This window comes from Phyllostomus discolor, chromosome X, assembly GCF_004126475.2.
Source record: "Phyllostomus discolor isolate MPI-MPIP mPhyDis1 chromosome X, mPhyDis1.pri.v3, whole genome shotgun sequence".
Taxonomy (NCBI): domain Eukaryota; kingdom Metazoa; phylum Chordata; class Mammalia; order Chiroptera; family Phyllostomidae; genus Phyllostomus; species Phyllostomus discolor.
The window spans coordinates 5312114-5339277 of record NC_050198.1 but is presented as its reverse complement, the minus strand read 5'-3'; the positions used below and the strand labels follow the sequence as shown (position 1 = coordinate 5339277).

Sequence of the window (27164 nt, the reverse complement as noted above, 5' to 3'; positions counted from 1 at the left end):
CACTCTGTTAAGAAAGAGTTTCCTGCCCTGGCTGGCGTGGCTCAGTGGATTGAGCTTGGGCTGCGAACCGGGGCATCGCAGGTTCGGTTCCCGGTCAGGGCATATGCCTGGGTTGCAGGCCATGGCCCCCAGCAACCGCACATTGATGTATCTCTCTCTCTCTCTCTCTCCCTCCCTCTCTCCCTCTCTCTCTCTCTCTCTCTCTCTCTCTCTCTTTCTCCCTCCCTTCCCTCTCTAAAAAATAAATAAATAAAATCTTTAAAAAAAAAGATAAAAAAAAAAAAAAGAAAGAGTTTCCTTATTTTTGGTGTCATGGACCTGTTACAGGACAAAAGGGGTGAAGGGGGGCTAAAGGCAATATACTATTACCCAAAAGGAACCCCCCAGGTTTCTTATGTCTGCCTCCAGAGGAAAGAGGTCTCTCAATGCCAGAGGTTCATGAAAAGGAAAGGAAATGTTTATTTAATGCTATACAGACTTAAAGTAGTGACCTAATGCCTTCATCAAAATCCCTAAGTCCCTTAAAACACTCACAAACACACACAGTCCTTCCTTCCCCCTTTGCCCAGTCCAGAGTACCGTATCTCAGGAAAAGAAATAGAAGTCCGTGGCTCAGGCAGTCCCCGGTTCTTCCCAGTACTCCGTCTCGGCTGGTAGGGCTCCCTCGGTTCCTGGCACCATCAGCTGTGTCGCCGGGATCTCTGCTAAAGCCGGGTGGTGGTTCCCCCTTCTAAAGCTGCAGGGGTCCCCACTCTGGCAAAGTTGTGAGGTTCTCTCTCCACTGCCCCAGCCACGTGGTCCTCCCTGCACAAGGGCTGCGAGAGTCTCCACTCTGCCACAGCCACGTGATTCTCCTCTACATGCCCACAGCTGCGTGGCTCCCTCTGCACAATGGCCGCAAGGAGTCCCCACTCAGCCAAAACCACGTGGTTCTCCCTCCTCAATGGCTGTGAAGAGGGGGGTCGCCATTCTGCCAAAGCTGAGTGGCGGTTCTCTGCTAAAGCTGTAGGAGGGTACAGCCAAAGGGTCCCCAAAAGAAGGATTTGGAATGGGGTTCAGAACTCAAGGTATCCAGGTGATTTTAAGACATCCTCACCCCCAACCCCCAAGGTGTGGGTTGGGAGAAGGGACAAATGAAGCAGGGCCATTGAGAGCTGTTTTGCATAGCAACAGCCTTGCACCTACCCTCTGGCGTGGTCTTTTAACATATCTATAACCTTTGGCTGGTTGCACAGATATGTTAAATAGCTGTGATCAGCTCTGAGCCAGGGGGATGGAAGTAACTTCCTACCAAGATGTAACTGGGGGGCACGTCTCCTAAGTTACAGCACCTGCGTGGGAGCTCAGAGGATTGGCTCCATGACATGGGGCCACGCCTGCCCAGACTCATGATGGCAGCCCAGTAAAGCTGGAAGGATATGAGTTCTGGGATGTGAGGCCGAGTGTGGGAAGAGTCGGAAACTGGGCTCAGAGGAAGATTGGCGCAGGGATTTAAACTCAGGCACGGCAGCCACTGAAGAGAGAACCATGCGGCTTTAGCAGAGTGGGGACTCCCGCAGCCGTGCAGACACCGTCCCTGATGCAGCCGCCTGCGGCTCCGAGCCCCAGCCGGCTCTGTAGCCGCGGCCGCCAGAAGGGGCCACCAGTAAGTGACTCAGGAGCACCTGGTCACCGCCCTGCCAACACAGCCACCGCCAGGCCTCCGCACGCAGAGCCCGCGCTCTCACCGCTTGGGCTCAGCCAACCTTGCAGCCACTTCCTCTGGCCAGGACATGATGAGCTCCGCGCTAGCCCTCTTGGTGCTGCTGCCGCTGCTGCTGCCGCTGCTGCCGTCGCTCTCCCAGAAAGGGGATCACCACCCGGCCCCACAGCCATGAGAAGAATCACCACGAGGCTTTAGCTGGAGATCTGGCAACACAACCAATGGTGCTGGGAACTAAGGAAGGCCTGCCAGCTGAGCACAAATTACTGGGAAAAACCGGGAGCTGCCTAAGCCACGGACTTCTATTTCTTTCCCTGAGATACAGTACCCCAGACTGGGCAAAGGGGGGAAGGAAGGACTGTGTGTTTTTGTGGGTGTTTCAAGGGACTTTGGGATTTTAACAAAGACATTAAGTCATTACTTTTAGTCTGTATAACTTGAATAAATAACTCTTTTCTTTTTCACCAATCTCTAGCATGGAGAGCTACAATTCTCTGGCTTAGGGAAAGGTGAACCTAGTACAGGGGACCCCAGGAAAAACGGGGATCAATTTGGTAGCATTGTGGGACCCTCTTCCCTGGTGGCCAATCGGGGAGGATCATGGGAAACCACATGCGCAGTAGCTTTAAAGTAATGCAACTACTTGTACATACTCAGTAAAAACCCACCAAAACTAGCCAGAAAGGATCCTCCCTATAAGAATAGAGTCCCTCCAGCCCATGAGGTCAATCTCTGCTTGGAGTTGGCCTGCTCCCATGTTCTCTGGTATGAACTCTGGGTGTTCGGTTCAATTCTTTGTCCCGATCACTAAGAACCTGGTTACCTGTGCCCACCTGTGACAAAGCCACATGGTGATTCTCTCTCACAGGGCTGCATGAGTCCCCACCCTGCTAAAGTCCAAGTGGTTCTCTCCCCTCAATGACTGCAAGGAGGGAGGTCACCACTCTTCCTCCGCAGCCCCATTTCCGACTCCTCGTACAATCAGTTACACCTGCCAGCACTCTCATATCCTTCCGGCTTCACGGGGCTGCCATCGTGGGTCTGGGCAGGTGTGGTCCCATGTCATGGAGCCAATCTTCTCCAAGCTCCCATGCAGATGCTGTAACTTGGGGGACCTGCCCCCCCCAGTTACTTCTTGAGGGGAAGTTACTTCCATCCCCCTGGCTCAGAGCTAGTCACAGCTATTTAACATATCTGTGCAACCAGTCAAAGGTTATAGATATGTTAAATGACCACACCAGAGGTTAGCTGCAAAGCTGTTGCTATGCAAAACAGCTCTCAATGGCCCTGCTCCGTGTGTCCCTTCCCCCAACCCACACCTGGGGGCGGGAGGGGGTTGAGGACATGTTTAATATTTCCTGAACACCTTGAGTTCTGGACCCCATTCCAAATCCCTTTTTGGGGACCCCTCCTGGCTGCACCCTGTTACAGACCCTTTGGCAGTCTAATGAAGCTTTATGGATCCCTTTTACAAATGGTAATTTTAAGTGCAAAAAATAAAACAGGATTACAAGGGAAGCCAATTATATTAAAATAATATTAAGGTATTCTATTAATTTGTGATATGTAATACAGGGTAGGGCAAAGGTTGGTTTACAGTTGTTCATATGGAAAATAATGTAATAATAAATAATAATACAGGAATAAACTCTGTGTTTTGCATACTTACAACTGTAAACCAACTTTTGCCCCATCCTGTATATATACTTATTATGGCATTGAGGACCAAGAACTAGTAGAAACCCTAATAACTGTCAAAATTTTGAAGTAGTGATTAGCATAAATGATATTTCTAAATATCTGCAACAGCTGTGATGCAATGTGAAACTGATTTATTGATGACAAAGTCACAGTTGGGGGCTAACAGTGGTGTGATTAGTTACTTACATTCATTGACTGATAAAATGCTAAATATTCATTGTTAGTTAAAATAAAGATGTATTTTTTTCTTCATCCAAGGTCAGGGTCACCTTAAATTTTATTCACAGATCCCCTGGAGATCTGAGAAACCAGGTAAAGAATTGTGTTTTAAAATGAGTAATAACCTAAGATGTGAATCCTTCCCACAGGGATGAAAGTTTTCAGATGTCTGCAGACACCATTTAAAATGTTTTCTTTTCTTTTTTAGAATGTTTGCTTTATAAATGACATAAATACAAAGGGTTGTGACCTTTGTGTTTTTTTAATACTGCCAATGTCTTGTATCCAACACATAAGAAAGTGAACATAAACAAATAAATGAATGGCATCTGCACCTGGGATAAAAGAAGTAACCCATGTTCACTTTTATTCTGGACATACTCTTGACATAAATCCCGTTGTTCAACTTGGCTGATTCCCTGAAATTTTATCTGGACTAGCCCTTAACCATGGGAGGAAAAGCAAAATTTATACTACCCACAGAATTTATCCTTTGCCTACCTCCTACATTTCTTGAGATTGTTCTCAGATTTCTTAATCAATATTGAAGCAAGTAAAATCTCCTGTGGCTATGAATTTTGGCACCCCTAATAGTATCCATGGAAACGCCCTAATTGAAAACATTCAGCTCCCATTGGATCTTCTTATCCCATGAAACATTTAAGAGAATTAGTTTATATCTTCCCACATATTTTACACCCTACAAAGAATCTTGCAGTGCTAGGCAATAGATATGGTATATGAAGGAAACCTGTAATCTTGAGCATTCAAAATAATTCTAAGAAATTGCTTATGGGCATTCAAAAGCCTGACTAGGATGCGTTTGCAATACTTGGTAAATTTAGCATTTTGTTTGTAATATAAATGGCACTATCTAGTTAGGCAAAGCTTATCAGAAATTTCCCTTTATTGAATTAAAAACTGACCATTCACTAATTTATGCCATAGAAGATATAGTGTTAGAAGCTGTGAGCCACTCGGTTTCTCACCTTTCCTTTACACATGTTATTAAATGGTCATCAATTTCTAGTTAGAATCAGCATTGCTTTTTCCCACTTTAAAGATCCAGTGCTACAAATAAATCAATCCATAAAAAGATCCAGCTCTATATTTTTCTCTTGTCCAAGGCACATCTGTTTTGTGTTATGCATCGATATTAGGATGAAAGAGTAGAGAATCAGATGCTACCAGAAAGAAAAGCATTTTATCTTTTTATATCTCGTCTTCCTTGTGTAAAACAGGTATGAGGATGCCATGCCCCTCCTGTACCAAAAATTTAGGATTACTGCAATTGAACCCAAGCCTTATCCTCACCCATTCCACATCCCAGAGATGCTGCTCCTCCTTCTGGTGCTCTACAGCTCACTCAGCAGGAGTGGCTCAAGATGAAAAAAAGAAAGAAAAGAAAAGAAAAACACAAGGGCACAGAAAGAGCGTGGATACCAGCCAAGGCTGACAGAGTTTCAATAACCTGGGATTAGAAAAGCTGTGCAAATATATTTATCATCAAGATGTTTCAACTTGTTATTATTATCAGGTTACTTTTATTGAGTAAAAGGTCTTCTGTGTTCATACCAGATGCCCAGGAGAACATTAGAAAACCATTTCTGAAGGATGGTGCTCAGTAATCCAAATCAAGCCAAAAAAAATGAACTTTCTGCTATTTGAACAACCCATCTTCCACACAAAGGGCAGAAGAAATAAAGTATTTCATTCTTTCAAGGTTCTACCCTGACTGGGTTATAAATATGACTAAATAAAATGATAAATACCACGATCTCAATGCCAAATATATTCACCAACATTTAATTGAATTTAACATAGAGGTTTTCATTTCGTCGCCACCCTGTAAGAAGTGCAACTACGCAGGGATCACCATGATGTGAGAGGCCTAAGCTATGTGAAGAGGCCCAAAAATATGAAATACCACATGGAGAGATTGGCCACAAACACTGAGCACCCATTCCTGAGAGTAAAGAAGTCATCTTGGAAGTGGAAGCTCCAGTCCCAGATGTCCAACTAACACCATCTAGAGCATAAATGAACTGTCTAGATGAGACCTTTTGAAATCCCTGACCACAAAATAATGAGAATTATTACTATAAGCCACTAAGTCCTTATAGTGTGGGTTTTCAGACAGCAGTGGAGAATAAAAACAATAGTCATTGCCTCTTGCATAAGCTTTGGTACCACCAGAGAAGGAACTGTGAGGTTGCCCAACCATTCTCCAGACAAGAGTTGAAAAATGAACAAGGGTCCTTAGAGCTGGCTCAGACCTCGGAGTCACCATCCTTAATTCTCAGACAGAAATTAGTTGCAGCAAGAAATGCAGCACCTGACTTCTAGCCAACTTATCCCAATTAGAATCATTAAACCCCAGAGGCACTAATGGTAAAAGGCTACCTCATTCAAGTATTGTCTCCCAACAGCAGAAGGCCTGGAGTAGGACCCTAAAGTAACCACCAGTCTAGAGAGTATCTGACTCTCTAGATAAATAACCTCTTGCCTCTAGGAATCCTCCCCAATTGTGTGAACCAGAGAAATACTGTAACCTGTTTGGAAGGTACCTAATCAACAATGGGTTATGCAATCTATCAATATGCTAATCTCTCAAGAGCAAGACAGAATAATCGTAGAGTTTGTATTCCACCTACCCCCTACCTGCTGACTGTCTCAAGGTCTTGTCAAACTTACCAAGGAAATAAAACAGACACCCAGTACCACACAGCAAAGGACTAGGTGGGTCATTCAGGCAATTTCATTATTTGAGTATTTTAAAATCTATACTTGTTTCTTTGGCTCCAGAAAACAAAGATGTATGGCCATGCTATCTATAGTCTATGGTATTGTTAAAATTAGTCCTAATTAATATTCCTAACATAGTTATAAGAATGATTGGGAGTGGGTAAGCCCTCGAAGAACACCAAGGAACATTACTAAAAATAAGGAGCCCTTTCTACTCTGCAAAGCGTTTTTACACTTTTGTCCCAAAGCACTCTTTGAAGAGAAGTTACTTCTGTTATATTCACTTTACAAACCAGGAAATAAAGGACACACAAACACTTCAATGAGAAAGCGCCTTTATGAACCCCAGGCGTCTAACACTGCTAGAATTTAGTGCAATTTATACGTATCTATACCCATCAACCCATGTACAAAAGCATGGATAATCTCAATGACTATACAACTGCTTAGACAGCCACAATGGAAAATATCACAGGGAATTTAAGCTCTGGTCTGCCACACTAGAACAATAATTTCACCTCTCCTTACAGTTCTCCTGTCCAAAATACCCCACCTCCAGTGGTAATAATTATCAAACTAATGATTCTTTGTCACCTTTCAGAATAAAACTGCTTCCTTTACCAGGATTTAGTTATTCTATAGTAGTTGATGCCATAATACAGAAATTGCTCTGTAGTATATGGAAAATAATATTTTTATCATAGTCCTAACATGGGAGGAAAAGTTGAGTGACCTTATATTAGATAACACAGAAAACTGGAGTTCATTCTACAATATTGTGATGGCACATAAAATGAGGTTACCAGGAACTGGGGGAGGAAGAATGTAGAATTATTGTTTAGTGGGTACAGAGTTTCTGTTTGGGATGATTAAAAAATCCTGGAAATCCATAGTGGTGATGGCTGCACAACACTGTAAATGTATTTAATGCCACTGAATTGTACATTTAAAGTGGTTAAAATGGTAAATATTATGTATATCCTACTACAATAAAAAAATTAAGGAAAAAATACCTGCATAAGGAAATAAAAGTCATATAGCTAAACCATGCATTAACATTTCATTGGTTGAAAATGACTCAAGAAAGAAAAGTTAAAACAGTTTACATTTTATGTTACATTTATGTTAACTGACAGTTTTCAAAACCTTTTCAATCATAATTTGTCAGTCTAAACACTAATTAAGAGGCTTCACAGCATCAATTACTCTTATATTTCAGATCTAAAAACACTTCGGACTTAGACAATATTTTAACCAAATGATCAGAACATATTATTTTTTTAAGTTATGTTTTATTGATTATACTATTAGAGTTGTCCTGATTTTTCCCCTTGTCCCCCTCCACCCAGCAGCCCCCAGTCCCTCAGGCAATCCCCTGGCCATTGTTCATGTCCATGGACCATGCATGTAAGTTCTTTGGCTACTCCATTTCCTATACTGTACTTTGCATCCCCATGGCTCTTCTGTAACTACCTATTTGTACTGCTTAATCCCCTCATCTCTTCACCCATTCCCTCACAACCCTATCCTATCTGGCAAGCATGAAAACACTCTCCGTATCCATGATTCTGTCTCTGTACTTCATGTTTCCTTAGCTCATTTTTTAGATTCAATTGTTGATAAATTTGTATTTGTTTGCTACTTTATTGTTCATAGTTTTGATCTTCTATTTCTTAGATAAGTTCCTTTAACAGTTCAAATAATAAGGGCTTAGTGATGATGAACTCCTTGAATTTGACCTTATCTGGGAAGCACATTATCTGCCCTTCCATTCTAAATGATAGCATTGGTGGATAGAGTCATCTTGGAAGTAGGTCCTTGCCTTTCATGACTTGGAATACTTCTTTCCAGCCCCTTCTTGCCTGTAAGGTTTCTTTTGAGAAATCAGCTGACAGTCTTATAAGAACTCCTTTATAGGTGACTGTCTCCTTTTCTCTTGCTGCTTTTAAGAGTCTCTCCTTATCTTTAATCTTGGGTAATGTAATTCTGATGTGCCCTGGTGTGTGCTTCCTTGGGTCCAACTTCTTTGGGACTCTCTGAGTTTCCTGGACTTCCTGGAAGTCTGTTTGCTCTGCCAGATTAGGAAAGTTCTCCTTCATTATTTTTTCAAAGAAGTTTTCAATGTGTTGCTCTTCCTCTTCTCCTTCTAGCATTCCTATGATTTGGATGTTGGAACATTTAAAGCTGTCCCAGAGGTTCCTAAGCCTGTCTTCATTTTTTTGAGTTCTTGTTTCTTCATTCTGTTCTGGTTGAATGTTTCTTTCTTCCTTCTGCTCCAAATTGTTGATTTGAATCCTGGTTTCCTTGCCTTCACTGTTGGTCCCCTGTATATTTTTCTTTATTTTACTTTGCATAGTGTTTACTTTTTCCTCTATTTTGTGACCACACTCAATCACTACTGTGAGCATCCCGATTACCAGTGTTTTGAACTCCACATCTGATAGGTTGTCTATCTCCTCAGCACTTAGTTCTTTTTCTGGAGTTTTGATCTGTTCTTTCATTTGAGCCATATATTTTTGTCTTGGAGTATCTGTTACATTGTAAGGGACAGAGCCTTAGGTATTCACCAGGGTGGGGCAACCCACCTCACTGCACTGTGGCTCTGCATGTGGGGGAGGAGTCAGAGAGGGAACAGTGCTGCTGGCTCAGCTCTTGGCCAGCTTTCAGTCCCTTCTCCCGCTACCCACAAGCAAATTGGACCCTTCTGGTGGTGATTCCTGCATGGCTGGTTTTGTATACATCCTAGGACCCTGTGGGTCTCTCCAGCAGATTCTACTGTGAGGTTGGGAGTTTCTCCATGCCACCACAACCACCACAGGTTGCTACAGCCAAAGGTTTTAAGGCTTTCTTTTCCCATACTGGAGCCCTGGATTGCACAGTCTGTATCGCTCTCCAGTTGTTCCTCCCAGTTTATCTGCATGCAAGTGTGGAACTGTCCAGTCCTCCAGCCACTGCCTTGACATGCATCCTTTCCAGCCCAGCTACCCATCTCTGCCCCTCCTACCAGTCTGAATGAATGTTTCTGTTTTAACTTCTTGGTTGCCAGACTTCCATATAGTTCAATTTTCTGGCAGTTCTGGTTGTTTTTTGTTTTTAAATGTGTTGTTGTCCTTCTTTTGGTTGTGTGAGGTGGAAAAGTATATCTATTTACATCTCCATCTCGGCCAGAAGTCAAGAAAACATATTTTTAAAAAATAAATGCATGAATGTTCTAAAGTTGATTGTTTTAAGTATACTATATCCAGTAGGATGAATGTAGAAAATACAATCTTTTATTGGATGAATGTGGAAAATATAATCTTTATCATATACTGAATTTATTAAATTAAAATAGGACAATCAGTAGAGGTATCTTAGTTAGGATTATTAAAGTATCAATGCTTACATATTAGTTGAAAGCCCAAAAAATAGAACCCAATATAGTTAAATGTAAATAGAGCTGGGAGGAATATAATTACTGACCTAGCAAAGGAAACACATTAACTAGTAAAATGATAAAAGTCATTACTCTCCCTCTTTTGAGAAGTTACGAGTATTTGTTATGATAAAAACCAATCTCAGTATAGAGAGCTAAAATTAAGTATATTTGAGATATGCCATAATAGACGAAACTAAGATTATGAAAACAGTAACATTGAGTGGAAGAAAGGAAAATATAATACCTACCAAAAGAGAATTCAAATAGGTATGAACCTGTACATAAGTCCAATCTGCTTTTATTATTCAGTACAGTCTCCCATTCTAGGTGTAGAAGATTATATGGTAGGGGCTGGCAAACTCTTTCTGGAAATACTTTAGGGTTCTGTGGGCTACACAGTCCCTGTTAGAACTACTCAACTCGGCCCACTATAGTGTGAAAGCAGCCACAGACAATATGTAAACACAAATGTGGCTGTGTGCCAGTAACACTTTGTTTATGGAAACTGAAATTTGAATTTCATACAATTTTCACGTCATGAAACATTTCTTTTACTTTTTGCCAACCATTTAAAAATGTAAAAACCATTCTTAGCTCATAGGCCATCCCTGTCCCCCAAAATAGGGAACGAGATAGAGTTGGCCTATACCCTGTATTTTTCCATCCCTGGATAAAAGAATGTTTTCAGTATCAGAAACTCCTCAACAAATAGAAAAGCAAGAAGGAGCAACCAAGTCTTAAAACTCCATGATAGTTACCTGAAAAAGAAAGGCATATTAATAAGTAGGCCTCATCTGGAAAATAGTGAGAAAATCAGTAAGAATGTTTATTGGAATTCAGTTCGCTAACAAAAAGTTCAGAGAGTAGTAGTGGGTACCCAGCAAGCCATTCAGTAAATATTTCTGATATTATTAGCAAAAAAGATATTCATACTGACTCCAAGAGAAAAGACAGAAGCTATGATTCCATTTATGCAGGGGTACAACGCATACCAGAATTAGAGGGATTACTTTTAGTTCTAAAATGACCAGCCATGGTATTTTCTCAAGAAAGTCTAAAATTCTCAAAACCAGAGTAAATTTTATGTCAGTTTAGCACCAGGAAGCTGTTATTTATGTGCAAGACAAATTTCTAGAAGAAAAGTGAGAGTATAACAAAATGTTTGAGGAGTTACTGCTCTAAGAAATTGCCCAAAGGATTTTTCAAAGGAAAAATTAAGATTAGGGTCAAGATTCCATCCTTGACTACATGTGTGAGGCCAATGCTAAAACCAGCAGGGGAACTGACTTTCACCAAGGATATATTCCATTGAAGAAATCGCAAGAATTTAATATTTGATAAACAGCTCAGAGCTCCTCTATTCCACTTAACCACTTGCTACTTCTTGGTTTAAACTGCAAGGCTCCTAGGAAGAACCATGTGTCTGAGAATTAAAGAATCATACTACTTGCCCCCAACCCAATGTTGTCTTACACATCCTATAGCACTGATAGAAAGAGTAGAAAATCCACTTATCACCAATCACATTTACTACACCTTCAAAGGAAGGTTTCTAATTCATAATTAAACAGAGCGCACTACCAGCCTATTCCAGATAAAATTACATTTTGAGAGAAAAAATAAATACTCATTTTGACTTCACAACTTTGAATAATGGCATGCTGACAAAGCACCCTGCTATACATTCATCCAACCACCTGTCACTAACATCACCCTCGAACACAAAGGGCTATTTTTACATAGTACCCTATGGAGATAGAGAATATCCCATTGCCATGGCAACAAATTTTCCAGAACATACGTTAGCCCATGAAGAATGCAAACGAGAACAAAGCTGTTTCTTTGCATTTGCCTTTACAGTATATGAGAAGTCTAAATTTTTCTAAAGCCTCAGTTTGCTGAGAAGGGCCTTAGTGAGTCTGAGCAACATACAAAGAAATCCTACGTGGATATACATACATGTACAGGAATGCTATCCTTTGGGGAAAGAAAAAAGCCGAACTAATACAAAGCCACATCCCCAAATGTTATATATGCTTTCTATTCCCCTGAACTAATTCATCTCCAGTCCTGAGGTGACCTTTCCCACCATGTGCAGCTTACTCCTGGCAGAATCTTTAGGAAGGCCATGCCACTGCTACATTTTCCCCAGTGCCCTGAACAAGAACAAACATCGCAATTCATGAAATGCCCCCACTCTGACCAAAAAGCACCCCCCCCATATCCAATGAGATAAACGATCCCATAGTCCTCAAGGCTTGCCTGGATAAGTGTGAAAAGCAGCTCAGATGGGCTAGTCATTCCTATCCAGCTCTCTCCTATCCCTCCTGGAGGTCATAAACCCAGACTCTGTTTGGCACAAATGGACTTCCCTCTCACCCGACACCAGCCATCTTCCCAGTCAAGGTTGTAGCCTGTGTGGCCTTTCTTTTTGTCCCCTATTTGTCCCCCAGAGCCACTCCCAGCAATTACTCATCCCCTCTGTCCAGGAGGCTGATTTCTGTAAGCTTCAAAATCCAGGCACCCTTGCCCTGGACTTCCAGTTGGGTGAAGACAGTGAGAAGCACTGTAGCACATCAGAGGGAAGGGGACAGAGTGGGGTATCTGCCCCTCAGCCCACCACCCCCTCCCTGGCCACAACTCTGGCAATGGCTGAGTTCTTCTAGACTACTGTGTCTACTGAGGAACAATATTTGACAGCTCCAGCAACATTCCCTCCTCTGGCCCCTTCAGAGCTAGGGATGGTACTGCCTTCTTGCTGCTGCTACTCTTTCCATGCCTCAACAGCTCTGCTTTCAGTAAACCCCTCTGAGCATGCTATTTCCTGCAGGGCCCTGAATGATCCATAGCCTTACTCCAATTTCTGATGGCTTCCTTGGCTTCAAGGTTTGATCATCTATGATCTTAGACTGCCCCATATTCTGCTTCACCATAGCACAGGAACTCCTTAGAAATGTCCCAAAACCCTTACTCAGAACCCCCTCAACAGAATCACTCTTTAAGGAAGAATCCCAACATTTACACAGAACTGCTATGAAAACAATAGCTTCTCCATTGAGACAGCATCAGGAAACCTCCCTTTCTTTTTTAGTCTCTCTTCAACAAAGACTGAATTTCCACCCAAATAATTATGAAAAGTATTGCCAGAAGTCACTGAGTTCTGTAACCTTAATAAAGTCATTGAACCTCTGTACCTCCATTTTATTTTCTTCAAACTGGAGATAATAATTACTATCTAGTGGTTTGGTTGTCAGAATTAAATAAAATTAACTTTCTAAAAGTTAAATTAAGAGACAAGGCCAAGTACATGGTAATCAGTAAATAAATGGTAGCTGCTAAACCAGAATAGATTTTTGCCCTGGGGGACACTTGGCAATGTCTGAAAACACTTTTGGTTGTAACATCTGTGGGAGGGACAGATACTTGCATCTAGTGGGTAGAGACCAAGGATGCCGTTAGACACCCTACAATGCACAGGACAGACCCCACAACAAAGAATGACCCAGACCAAAGTGTCGATAGTGCTGAGGTAGAGAACCCTTGATCCAAAACAATGAATAAATTAAAAGAATCTAAAACATCTACATGTGCTTTACTACCAGTGCCAAACAGTAATAGGATATAAAGGTACCAGAGTGTATGCCAAGGAGAGGAGTTGAAACATTTTTAATTTGAAAGAGATACTAAAGGGAAAAAAAAAACTTCAAAAAATAAGCACACCAAACATCTCCAGGGGCAAAAAGCTGTTTGCATATAATCATCTGTTTTTCACAAGGCTGACCCTGAATTAAGGGACAAACAAAAAGGATGTTGTATTAAATATGTTCTTTTGAAGACATCAGGGACAAATATTACACATTTAAGAAAGCCTGCTTTAAAAAAAAACAAAAACAATTAATTGTTGGCATTTATGGAGTTTACTTCAATTAGTCAGGAAATTAACACAGGTAACACAGGTAACCCACGTAATTACCCCCAGGAGGCTGAACAAAAAGATATTTTTCTGTAAATCAATGGCAAAGTGTTATAAACAAATTAAGTCAAAACAAACATTTGCTACCAACCTAATGTTTAATAGCCTCTTCTGGTCATAAATTAACTTACAAAGATAGCTGGATTTCTCCAGCCAGTTAAAACCACTTTTTCCTTCAAGTTCATCTAGATCTAGCCAGTCTTGGAAGTAGAAATAATAGTGGCAAATAAGAGGCCCAACAGCCAGTGAGCACCTGCTCCACAGGAACTCTCTGGAGGGAGACAGAGATACAAAGGGCCAGATATAAAGGTCTGGAGCAGAGAGAGCTCAGAGCCAGGACTGCAGAAGCCACAGGGTGAAGTCCTGGAGGAGGCAGTTGAGTACTCATTCACTCTGGGCCTCCTTCCCCTTTGCAAGATGGACTCCAGTGGGAGGGACCACAGAGGACAGGACAATCCTGCCCTGGGGCTGGCAAGCAGTGCCATTGTTATTCTGACTTTGGGAAAAATGACTCCTTAAGAACTGAAATTTCTAGTCCTGACACCTTGCAATTCTTCCCAGCAGGACTTCTTAACCATTTTTGTGCTGTGGCCCTGTTTGGCAGTCTACACGGACCTCTTCTCAGAATACTGTTTTTAAATGCATAGAATTAAACATTTAAAATACAGAGAATTATAAAAAAATATATATTGAAATGCAGCTATCAAAATAGTTAAAAAACAAGTTTATGGCAGTTAACACATTTGTTTCTTTATTAACACAATGAATAAAATCAGCCAATGTGTCTAAACTATTGTAAATTGTCATTGACATATCTGAGACAATTATAGTATGATTTTTAAAATATCCTATTTCTTTTTCTTTTTTAAAATATATTTTATTGATTATGCTATTACAGTTGTCCCATTTTCTCCCCTTCATTCCCCTCCACCCTGCACACCCTCTCCCACCCACATTCCCCACCTTTACTTCATGTCCATGGGTCATAAATTCTTTAGCTTCTACATTTCCCATACTACTACTCTTGCCCTCTCCCAGTCTATTTTCTACCTACCATCTATGCTACTTATTCTCTGTACCTTTTCCCCCTCTCTCCTCCTCCCACTCCCCTGTTGCTAACCCTCCATGTGATCTCCATTTCTGTGGTTCTGTTCCTGTTCTGGTTGATTGCTTAGTTTCTTTTTGTTTTTGTTTTAGGTGTGGTTGTTCATAATTGTGAGTTTGCTGTCATTTTACTGTACATGTTTTATATCTTCTTTTTCTTAGATAAGTCCCTTTAACATTTCATATAATAAGGGCTTGGTGATGATGAACTCCTTGAATTTGACCTTGTCTGGGGAGCTCTTTATCTGCCCTTCCATTCTAAATGAAAGCTTTGCTGGACAGAGCAATCTGGGATGTAGGTCCTTGCTTTTCATGACTTGGAATACATCTTTTCAGCCCCTTCTTGCCTGTGAGGTCTCTTTTGAGAAATCAGCTGACAGTCTTATGGAACTCCTTTGTAGGTAAATGTCTCCTTTTCTCTTGCTGCTTTTAAGAGTCTCTCCTTCATTTTTACCTTGGCTAATGTAATGATGATGTGCCTTGGTGTGTTCCTTCTTGGGTCCAACTTCTTTGGGACTCTCTGAGCTTCCTGGACTTCCTGGAAGTCTATTTCCTTTGCCAGAATGGGGAAGTTCTCCTTTATTATTTGCTCAAATAACTTTTTCCATTTGTTGCTCTTCCTCTTCCCCTTCTGGTGCCCCTATAATTCAAATGTTGGAACATTTAAAGATGTACTGGAGGTTCCTAAGCCTCTCCTCATTTTTTTCACTTCCTGTTTCTTCATTCTTTCCTGTTTGGTTGTTTCTTTCTTCCTTCTGGTCCACTCCATTGATTTGAATCCCAGTTTTCTTCCCATCACTATGGGTTCCTTGTGCATTTTCCTTCATTTCACTTAGCGTAACCTTCATTTTTTCATCTAATTTGTGACAAAATTCAACCAATTCTGTGAGCATCCTGAGCAACCAGTGCTTTGAACTGTGCATCTGATAGGTTGGCTATCTCTTGGTCATTTAGTTGTATTTGCTGTGGCACTTTGATCTGTTCTCCCATTTGGGCCCTTTTTTTTTTTTTTTTTTTTGGTCTTGTCGTGCCTGTTACTTAGTGAGGGGCAGAGCAATCCAGTCGCTGGGTTGTGAGGCTGTATGTGGAGGCAGGATCCGAGAGGGAACAATGGTGCTTGCTCTGCTCTCTGTCAGATTTCAGTCCCTTCCACTGCTTACCCCAAGCAAACTGGGCCTTTCTGGTGCTAATTCCCATGTGGGTGGACTTGTGCAATTTCCAGGACCCCGTGGGTTTCTCCAACGAACTCTCCTGTGAGGCTGGGAATATCTCCCTGCGTCTCCACCCCCATAAGTGTTTTCAATCAGTGCCCCGAGGCTCTATTTCCCGGCACTGGGACCCTGGGACTGCCCAGTCATCCAGCCACCTTGAGTGCAGTGCCTCACTTCACAAATGCTGCCTCTCTGGGTCTGCCCGTTGCCACCCTGGGCCCAGGGTCTGCCAGCCACCGCCTGCATGCCCAGGGTCCACCCGCTGTGGTCTCACGTGTCCGGGATGCCTTACATGCCTGGTGCCACCGCTTTTTGTGCCTCGACCCCTCTCCACCTGGCTGCCCAACTCTGCCCTTCCTACCAGTCTGGATGAATGTGTCTATTTTAACTCCTTGGCTGTCCGACTTCCATACAGTTCAATTTTCTGTCAGTTCTGGTTGTTATCTTGTTTCTAAATTATTGCTGTCCTTATTTTGGTTGTGTGAGGAGGCACAGTGTGTCTACCCACGCCTCCATCTTGGTGGGAACTCCTAAAAATATCCTATTTCCACAGGTAATAAAGTCAGAGGTCATGCCAATACTACTGTGGTTTGTTGCCTCCATGCATAATAGAAACAAATGCTTGATCTCATTTAGGGGTTAGTATAGAGGAAGATGTATTCTCCCCACATCTAATGTCACAGACTCCTGAACCGGGCCCTGCTTTACAGTATTCTGTGCAGGAGTGGGCATGCAGGGCACTCATATCTGCTTTTGCACTTTTTTTCCTGCCTCCTACTAGTTGACAGGGGAAAAAAACTGCCTAAAGACTAACATTGAGCCCTAGCTGGTGTGGCTCAGTGGATTGAGTGCCAGCCTGTGAACCAAAGGGTCACCAGTTCAATTCCCAGTCAGGGAACATGCCTGGGTTGTAGGCCAGGTCTCCAGTAAGGGGCGCGTGAGAGGCAACCACACATTGGTGTTTCTCTTCCTCCCTTTCTTCCTGCTTTCCCCGCTCTCTAAAAATAAATAAGTAGAGTCTTTAAAAAGAACATTAAAATTCAAAGTAATACCTTAGAAGTCATATATTTGCCTGTTCTACTTGGCATAAGAAAATGAATTATGCATGAGAATGTTTTTAAGAAGATAAAGATATTTGAAATGAGCAGTGAAGCAAAGATATATATTCTGGCCACAAAAAGCTAATCAGAATAATTTTCTGCTTCAGAAAACTCTAAAAGGCAACTGTGGTGGAAAGACCTTAAGGTGCTCCTCACCCCAAATAATTCTCACTTCCTGGTGTCTGTGCTTTTACATAATCCTCTCCTCTTGAGTACAGACAGAATCTGTGACTTGCTTCTAACCAACAGAATATGGCAAAGGTGATAGGATGCCACTCATCTAGGCCAACTGGAGAGAATCTCCTGCTGGCCTTAATGGAGCAAACAGCCATGTTATGAACTGCCTATGGAGAGGGCCATGTGGCAAGGAATGGCCAGTGGCTTTTAGAAGCTGAGGGTTTTAGTCTTTAAAATCACAAGAAACTGAATTCTCCTGACAACGAAATGGTCTTGGAAGAGGTCCCCAAGCTCCACAAAGGAATGCCACTCAGCTGACTCCTTCAATTCAGCCTGGTAAAACTCTGATCCGAAGACCCATTTAAGCCATGTCAGGACTCCTAACCCACAGAACCAATGAGATAATAAATATGTGCCTTTTTAAGCTGCAATTTAAACTTATGAAAATTCATTATAAAGCAATAGATAACTAATGCAGTAACCAATAGAGGGGGTGACCAACAATCCCAATTGACCTAAGTCTATCCTGGTTTGAAAACTGAAATCCCAGCATCCCAGGAAACCCTCAGTTCTGAGCACCCAGGTTTGTTGGTTGCTGCTATGGTCTGAATGCCTTTGTTCCCTGCAAAATTCCTATGTTGAAATCCTAATGCCCAATATAATTGCATGAGAAGGTGGGGCCTTTGGGAAATGCTTAGGCCTGGAGGGTAGAGCCCTGATGAATGGGATTAGTGCTGTTGTAAGAGACCAGAAAGCTCTCTAGCCCTTTCTACCACGTGAGGACATGGAGCAAAGGTACCAACTATAAACCAGGAAGAGGGCCCTCACCAAACCCCAAATCCATCAGTGCCTTGATCTTGGACTTCCAACCTGGAGTTCCATACAGATTTTCCAGAACTGTGAGCAATAAATATGTTGTCTATAAGCTACAGTCTGTAGCAATTAGTTATAGCAGCCCAAACAGACTAAGACAGTTGCCCACCAATAAACATGTACCAGAGAACATAATGATATAAATATGAAATACTAGATACTGGCCTTTAGAAAACTAATAGAAAGTTTCAAAATACTTGGAAAGGAACCAAACCCTATTTCAAAAGTTTCCGATAATTAATGAAATAACTCAAGATTTCCTCAAAACCAATTTTCTATGGTTCCTAGTTTTAAGTATGAAACTAGGACAATGTACAAATTCACCTTGTATTTCTAGTCTTCACTTTGTTACTTTTTCAATCTCCCTATTGGTTTTCCTAATTATTCTAAATCAGTTCTCAAACACTGTAATCTTAAAGACTGCTAATGGCTTGATTGCAGGGAAGCACCCCTCAGTTTTGCCATTTGACAATAAACCACGGTAACTTTTCTGTCCATATTAAACCCCTGCATGTTCCCATCTCTAACAATTCCCAGATTTCTTCCTTAAATATAAAACCTATGAATCATATGTCTGAGACTTTCTTCAGGATAACTGAAAGGGAAGGGAAGAAAGGTGGAAATGCAAATGGAAAGCAATTGATCACGTATCAATAATTGCTGAGTCTGGGTGGCAAGTGCAGAGGAGTTTAATGTATTTTCCTATCCACTTTGCTTTAGATTTGTATTTTTAAATTTTTTTTATTTTATTTTAATTGTTGTTCAAGTAGTTTTCTGTCTTTTAGCCCCATCTCAGCCCTCCCCACCCATCCCTCCCCACCTCCCTCCCATTTACACCGCCCCCCCCCCACAGTTTTTGTCCATGTGTCCTTTATACTTGTTCCTGCAAACCCTTCTCCTTTTCCCCTGAAATTCCCTCCCCTATCCCCTCTGGTCACTGTCAGACTGTTCTCTATTTCAGTGTCTTTGGTTATATTTTGCTTGTTTGTTTGTTTGTTTGTTTTATTGTTTAGGTTCCTGTTAAAGGTGAGATCATATGGTATTTGTCTTTTACTGCCTGGCTTATTTTGCTTAGCATAATGCTTTCCAGTTCCATACAGATTTTCCATTTTTTAAAAGATGAGAAAATAGGAAGCCTATGAAAGCCTAATCAAAGGTCCTCTAACATTCTCAAAAATACCAGTGTGCAGTTTGCTATCTATGAAGGCACTTTTAATATCCATACATGTTTAGAACAGTCCCCCAGTCATGCAACATTCTATATAAAGAAAAATACCACCTCCTTTCCTTAGGCATAAAGGTCTCTACAGCACCATAATGATGAGTCATTGTAAGTGTAGGTAATGAAGATTTTTAAAAAGGAAACATAAGGCCCTGGCCAGGTAGTTGAGTTGGTTACAGTGTCATCCCAATACACCAAGGTTGTGGGTTCAATCCCTAGTCAGGGTACATACAAGAATTAACCAATAAATTCATAAATAAGTAGAACAACAAATCAATGTTTCTCTCTCTCTCCCTCCCCCTCCCTCTCTTTCCCCCAATCCCTCAAATATCAATTAATTTTTAAAAAAGAAAACATACCATATTTTGCCATGTATAATGCATACTCTTTTGCCCAAATTTTGTAGGGAAAAATAAACATGCACATTATACATGGGTAGTAGTAATTCCATATCTACATAAATGTTTTTAATTCTTTTGTTTATGCTTATGTATTAGAAGTGTAACTCTAGAAAGCAATAGCGATATCTGTATGCAAAATAATACCCTGGAATACGATCATTGGTTTAGTTACTAAATATAAATAGATAAATAAATAAATAAATAAATAAAATTTAAAAATTAAAACAAAAGATTTTTTTCCCTGTAAGTTTGGGCCAAAAACATGGGTGCGCATTATACATGGCCACATACAGTAAATGAACTAGAGCTACATGTGTCAACGAGGATGAACCTCAAAAATATGATGAGAGGAAAAACAAGATACAGGTTACAAAGAGCATGATACTCCCCATTTTAAGTTGAAAAGCCATACAAAACAACATACTGTTTTAGTGACACACACATACATACACTGAGAATTAAAATTTTTTACATATACATATATATACACACACAATATACATACTCACAAAATATATACACATGTACATATAATAATGAAATTTTTTTCAAATCATGCACACCAAATTCAGGACAGCAGTAACCTCTAGGGTAGGGATGGAGGAAAATGGGACCAAAAAAGGGGTCACAGGAAACTTTCACACTAGCTGGGCTGTTTTACTTCTTATGCTGAGTGGTGCATATACAGTTATTTATTGGGTAAGGCTTTAGTTTTGCACACCTGAAATGTGTTTTTTTTTACAAAAAGAGTCAACAAGTAACAATTATGCAAATGCCCTCCTTTTAATCAGACAATGATTTGGCTCTGTAACTTACTCTATCTGTTGGCATTCAATCTCTTTTACTAAAAAAAACCCAACACTAACTCAAACAGCATATATTTCTAGTTACTGTTCTATTATGCTGGCTCCAACTCCCTAAAGTATATGCCACAAAGTGATATAATATAAAGATGCAAAAATAAAAACAAGTTTCATTTGCATTTTTTAAAACATAGTTCTGGCTAATAATCTACAACAGGAAAAAGTTCACAAGAATTTTGTCTTTGGCCTATAATTTTCTTTAATGACTAAACAAGAAACCTTTTCAATATGACTTCTTCCCAAAGAAGAGGCCTCATGTGCAAGAAATTTTTAGACTATCCCATACTTCTCACAGCTTTGTTTTACTTCATCTCAATCAAAGCTGCTTAAACAATCAGACATTACTTACTGGCTTTTCTCCCATTCAGTGATTTCCCCTGATAATACAAAAATCAACAGAGTTTTATAACTATTCCCCTTAATGTCTAAGAGTTAACCATCAACTCAGACACAGAAAGACAAAAACCATATGATCTCATTTATATGGGGAGTCTAAACACCAGCCAACCAGCCAACCAACCATCCCTAACTCATAGAGAGAACAAATTGGTGGCTGCTGGATGGGGGCAAATGGATAAAGGGGGTCAAAAGGTACAAACTGCCAGTTATAAAATAAGTAAGTTATGGGGATGTAATGTAAAACGTGGTGACTATAGTTAATAATATTGTATTGTGTGCCTGAAAGTTGCTAGGAGAGTAAACCATAATAATCTCATCACAAGAAAAAAAATTGTGACTGTGTGGTGATGGATATTAACTAGACTTATTATGGTGATCATTTCACAACATATACAAATATCAAATCATGTTGCACACCTGAAACTAACATAATGTGTCAATTATATCAATGAAAAATAAAGACACTATTTCAAAACAAAGGAGTTACCTATCAATAACAATTACAATGACTACTTGAAATATACACAGCATTCCCAAAGACTAAGGTACCCATCCTAAAAGACAGCTATTATAAAGGAGTCTATAGAGTTTGCTAATTCATTATGTCAAACAAAAAACTTGCCAGTTTAAGGTAGACATTTTATTTCTAGATGTTATATTTCAAATCTTTTCTTACTCAAGCTCTGAAGAATAAAAACACTGACACTGGAATGTACTTTCCGTGAGGACAGGGATTTGTGTTTGATTCCTTTCTATAAACTTAGCAGCTAGAACATTGTCTGATACACAATAGAAACTGAAATGCCTCAAATACCCTTCGAACCCAAACCTGATTCCCACAATACCCTATGCCTTCTAATAAAATGCTAGCCTTTGAATACCAATGAGATACTTCACAAAGTGGGAAACCCATCACTCTAACATTTCTAGTTCTTCACCTTAAAGTATTAAACAAAAATTATTTATCTGTTCCTCAGACATTGGTTATTTTCCTTTTCTAATTTAAATGTTTCATTCTAGTATTTTTCTTTGTAGTACTAGAGTCCTGCTTTTAAAATAAATCAGCACATGAAGATAAATACTCATAGAGTCTAAAAGGCTTTTTAAAATAGGCTATTATGATGCTTTAAAATTATTCAAGATGGCATATAAGCACATGAAAAGATGCTTAAAATCATATGTCATTAGGAAATTGCAAGTTAAAAGAACGAAGAGATGCCACTGACTACATACCTATTAAAATAGCCAAAATCTGGAACACTGACAACACCAAATGCTGACAAGGATGTGGAACAGCAGGAACTCTCATTCACTGCTGGGGGTATTGCAAAATGGTACCTCCACTTTGGGTGACCGTTTGGCAGTTTCTTACAAAACTAAATATAATTTTATTATATGATTTAGCAATCTTTATCCTTGGCATTTACCCAAAGGAGTTGAAAACCTAAGTGCACACAGATGTTTAGATTAATTTTACCCATAATTGCCGAAACTAAAAAGCAACCAAGATGTCCTCCAGTTGGTGAATGGATAAATAAATTATGGTCCATCCAGACAATGGAATACTATTCTGCACTAAAAAGAAATGAGCCATTAGGCTATGAGTGGACATGGAAGACTCTTAAATGCATACGACTAAATGAAAGAAGCCAATCCGAAAAGATTACATACTGTGTGATTCCAACTCTATGAGAATCTGAAACAGGCAAACTTGTGGAGAAAATAAAAAGATCAGTTGCCTGCCAAGGTTTGGGGGTAAGAGGAAGGGATGAAGCACAGAAGTGTGGCACACAGGATTTTTAGGGCAGTGGAAATACTCTGCATGATATTATAATGATGGATACATGTCATTATACATTCATCCAAATTCATAGATTATACACCACCAAGAGTGGAATAAATCACCAAGAGTGAACCATACTGGTAAACTATGAACTCTGCCTTTCCTATTATGATGTGCCAATGTAGGTTCATTAATTGTAACACATGTTATCACCCTGGTGGGGGATGTTGACCATGGGAACAGCTGTGCAGGAGTAGAGGCAGTAGGTACACAGGAACTCTGTACTTTCCTCTCAATTTTGCTGTGAACCCCAAATGCTCTCAAAAAGTCTATTAAAATACATGTATATTTATTTTTTAAGATTTTATTTATTTATTGGTAGAGAGGGGAAGGGAGGGAGAAGGAGAGGGAAAGAAACATCCAAGTAGGGTTGCCTCTCACACACCCCTTAACTGGGGACCTGGCCCACCACCCACGCATGTGCGACTGGGAATCAAACTGGCCGCCCTTTGGGTCACAGGATGGTGCTCAATTCACTGAGCCACACCAGCCAGGGCTAAAATGTGTATATATATTTAATGAATATTTTTTTATATTTAAACTGAAAAAAATCCCTATGATGATTTATTCCCATAACAAAGTAAGAGGGGTAGTGGTTTATTTTTATTCCAAGGAGGAGATAAAATTAAGTATTTTTATAGAATATTTAATCCAGATAAGATTTTCACCCATCCTGCAACATTATGGTAATCTTAATTGTATGCTGGCTGTTACCATAGAAACTACCAGAGCTGGTTAGTGCCTCCATGATTTGAGCAGTTATACCTGTTGGGCCATTTAATTCTGAACTTACAGGTTCCTGTTTAACAGGAAAAGGCTAAAAACGTCTGCATTTGTTTTTAAAAATGGCTAATACACTCATAGAGAGAGTGCAAATCAAGGTGAACGAAATGTGTATGTACACACATACACACTCAGACATGCCACACACCACCAAAGAGGTTGGTAAAAACTAAGGTTGGCTGCTGGCTTTGTTTGAATCTCTTCTGATTACATTTCCCTGTCCAGGATGCCTTTCCTATTAATTTTCACCTGTAAGAAGAATGTTGGATTACTGCAATTGTGTTAAGTTAATGGGGAAGGGTGTGTTTTGTTTTGCAGGGCTGAAAGGGGGAGCTTAAAGCTCTGAGATTTACTACAAGCCACCTTCTAGGGAGGTCCCCTTTTGCCAGTCTTCTTGCAAGCAGGCTTCCACGGAACATGAAGAACAGAATCTCATTCACTGAAAGGCACTCTGCCTTGGTTTCTTTTTAAATTATCTATACCTCAAGGAAGCATGGGTTCCGACACCAGGAAAGCTGCCCCCGCAACTCCTAAGGAATCGTTACCCAATATACTCAGTATTACTGACAACAAAATAAGCCTTAATAGGTTCCCAGCTGTCACTTGCTGTGTGGCCTCAGTCATTTATTCCTTTTCAGTTGAGAAACAGTGACAGCACTTAATAAATTTAATATGCTAGGGTATTTTCTGAGGGCCTGATGCAGTAACCATGGTTTGTGTTTTAGCGCACCGATTTTTCTCTACTTGGTCCAGCTCAACTGCTTAGCAGCAGTAGCAGAACTGCCTCCATATCAAGGACTTCTTAAAGGACAATCAGCCATGCTAAATTCCGTGAATACTAATTATATTTTCAGAAATCCTGAATTCTAAAAGGTGAAAGATTACAGAGTGGCTAAAGTTATGCTCACAGGCAGGCATAGGCATGCTCCAGCAACATTTTTAAACATAATCTACAAGCAACGATATTGCAAGTGAACCATAAAACCCTCAGTGCACCTTTGGAAGTAGATTTCAAAGTACCACTCCCCACTCTAAATATTCAATTGATGTTAAATTTCATCTTGGCTATTGCTTTTAAGAATAAGCTTCACTTCACGTTTTGGGCTTGATATTAAGAATCTCATCACCATTTAGTGCTGATAATAGCAAAAGACAAAGTGCTCATCAAGTAGTCTTTCTCCAAGCTCCAAGGAAAGCACAAGAGAAAAACAGTATCTGCTGTGGATCAATCCCTCCTCCTTTTCCAGGTTTGGAGCAGCGGAAAGGAGATAGGTAGCTACGACACACGTTACTTTCCAATACTGTTTTCAAGTCCAAGCAATGATAATATGGACAATACAGCTGTCTCCGACAGAGGACCTCTGGGTTCCACCTCTAGCCCTAAATAGGAGACTTGGCTCTGCCCTGCCAGGTGTCCTCTTGCAGCCGTGTGTCCCCACTCTGCAACTTGTCAATCCGGCTTTCCAGTTTAATACTAGCATTCAGAACTATGTTAGTGGGCAATATACACAGGAGATATGTATACAGAGCGGACAACATTTAGTCCTGGGACCCCAGCCCTATAGACACATACAGCACACATTCTTCAAGTTCAAATCCCAGTGAGGCACCCCAGCGCCCACTTCTTCCCACCCACTCAGGAGAGGGAAGGGCAGGAGCAGCGAATAGAGGTTAAACCAGACACCAGCCAAAACAAACACCACTTCCAGAACAAGGCAAACTTTGGGTCTGAGCGGCTGCGGAGCCCCAGAAACGGCTGGAGGAGGGAAGGGAGTATCAGTCCGTCGCAGGGGAGGAAGACGGGAATCGCACCCAGCACTGCTGAGCTGCAGAAGAGGCTGGTGTCCCCCGGGGGACAAGGGCGTCGCCGCCATTCCCGGCTGCGAAGCCCCTTCTCTGAGACTTGGCAGAGGCATCCAGGTCCCTGCGGGTAGCCTTGTCGTCCCACCTCGCCCCTTGCCCCCACAGAGATGATCCCCGCAGACCCGCAGGGGCACGAAGACCTACCTGGTGCAGCGTCTCGGCGGGCAGCTGCGACGCCCGAAACAGGTCAGCCACCGGGCCCGCGGCTGCGGTGGCTGCGCCCGGGGCGGCCCTGGCGGCCTCAGGGGGCCCGGACCCGGGGCCCCCGCTGGCAGTGCCAGCGCAGCGCGCGAAGAGCTCGGAGTAGCACTGCTGCTCACCGTCGCTCAGCAGCAGCGGCGACCCGGGGCCGCAGCCCGTACCCGCCGCCGCCGCCGCCGCCGCCTCCATGGGGCCTGGAAAGAGGCCCAGCGGAGCACCGTCCCCGCTCGGGGGGAGTCGCAGCCTTCACCGCCGCCCGAGCCTCGGCCTCGGCTGCCACCGCCCCCACGCCCCGCAGCTGCCGCGGGGCTGCTTCCTCCAGGAGCCCGCCGGCCCCGCCCCCGGACTTGAATGTTGTGCCTCCGCGGCCAGGCACATGGAGACAGGCGCGGCAGGAGCCAATCCAAGCCTGCGATCGCACCCCAGCCCCGCCCCGCTGCCCCGCCCGCGCCTCACCTGGTAACTAACTCCCGCGCGCCTCCAGCGCGCCTCCACCCCAGCGCAGGGTCACCTGCACCCCCACCCCCCGCACGGCCAGGCCCAAGAGGGCAGGGGCCCACGCCGTTCCGCGCCCACCCGGCACACAGGAGAGGCATCTTTGGCTGCCCGCCCTGGTTGCTTGGAAGGGGACCCACATGGAGGATGGCGCTTTTCAGGAGGCAGGGAAGGCTGTAGTGTTTTCTCCCTAGGATGCTGGAGCAGGTGTCCTGCCAAACGCACGCCCTGCCCTTCCCAGCAAAGAAATGACGCCTGGGAAATTAGGTTTCCCTTTTTCCACCGCAGTACTGCTGAACTCCTGCAAAGCTGGAAGATCTAGATCTCCATACGAATGGGGTCCCAGTGACTCCCCATAGTGTGCAGGGTGGCAACAGCGTTAGGCCACTTCCTGAGGGATGGCTCAAAGCTGGAGTTGAACCTTGAAAAAGAATGACGTTCGTTAAATACTAGAGTAATAGGAGTATAAAAGGCCTTGGGAAGAACTACACATGTACATTCATGAAGCCTCACTGGGAAACACTAATCCAAAGAAAAAAATCGGTCCAGGGTTATGCACTAATAAAAAACATGTTTCAGAATTTGATTTAAGAGCTATATAAAACTTTCATCCCAAATAGTTTTGCTTTAATTAAAAACAGAAAACAAACAACATCTCAAGAAATAGCATCCATGATATATACTTTGGTATTCTGGTCAACTAAAATAAGGACCAAGGACAGGAAAAGAAAAAACATCAGCAGATGGTTGAGAGACAAGATACAATAAGAAGAGAAAGAAGATTATGTAAATTTATAAATGATAGCCAAAGTAGTATTTCCCTTTTGGGATCTAAAGAAATAAAATAGAGGACAGAATCCATTCTAAAAGC

General features: G+C 41.8%; 1 protein-coding gene across 5 annotated transcripts in view; it reads right to left on the bottom strand.

Moving 5' to 3' along the window:
* REPS2 (RALBP1 associated Eps domain containing 2) overlaps window positions 1-26104 on the bottom strand; it is a 200029-nt gene extending 173925 nt beyond the window's left edge. For 2 of the 5 annotated variants that reach the window (XM_036016665.1, XM_036016664.1), the window contains exon 1: window positions 25742-26104. In XM_036016665.1, the coding sequence (XP_035872558.1) occupies window positions 25742-25987 (246 nt within the window). In that variant the 5' untranslated portion in view covers window positions 25988-26104. The remainder of the gene's footprint in view (window positions 1-25741) is intronic. The other 3 variants (XM_028522678.2, XM_028522679.2, XM_036016666.1) reach the window with 3 other exon arrangements.
* Window positions 26105-27164: the final 1060 nt, after the last annotated feature.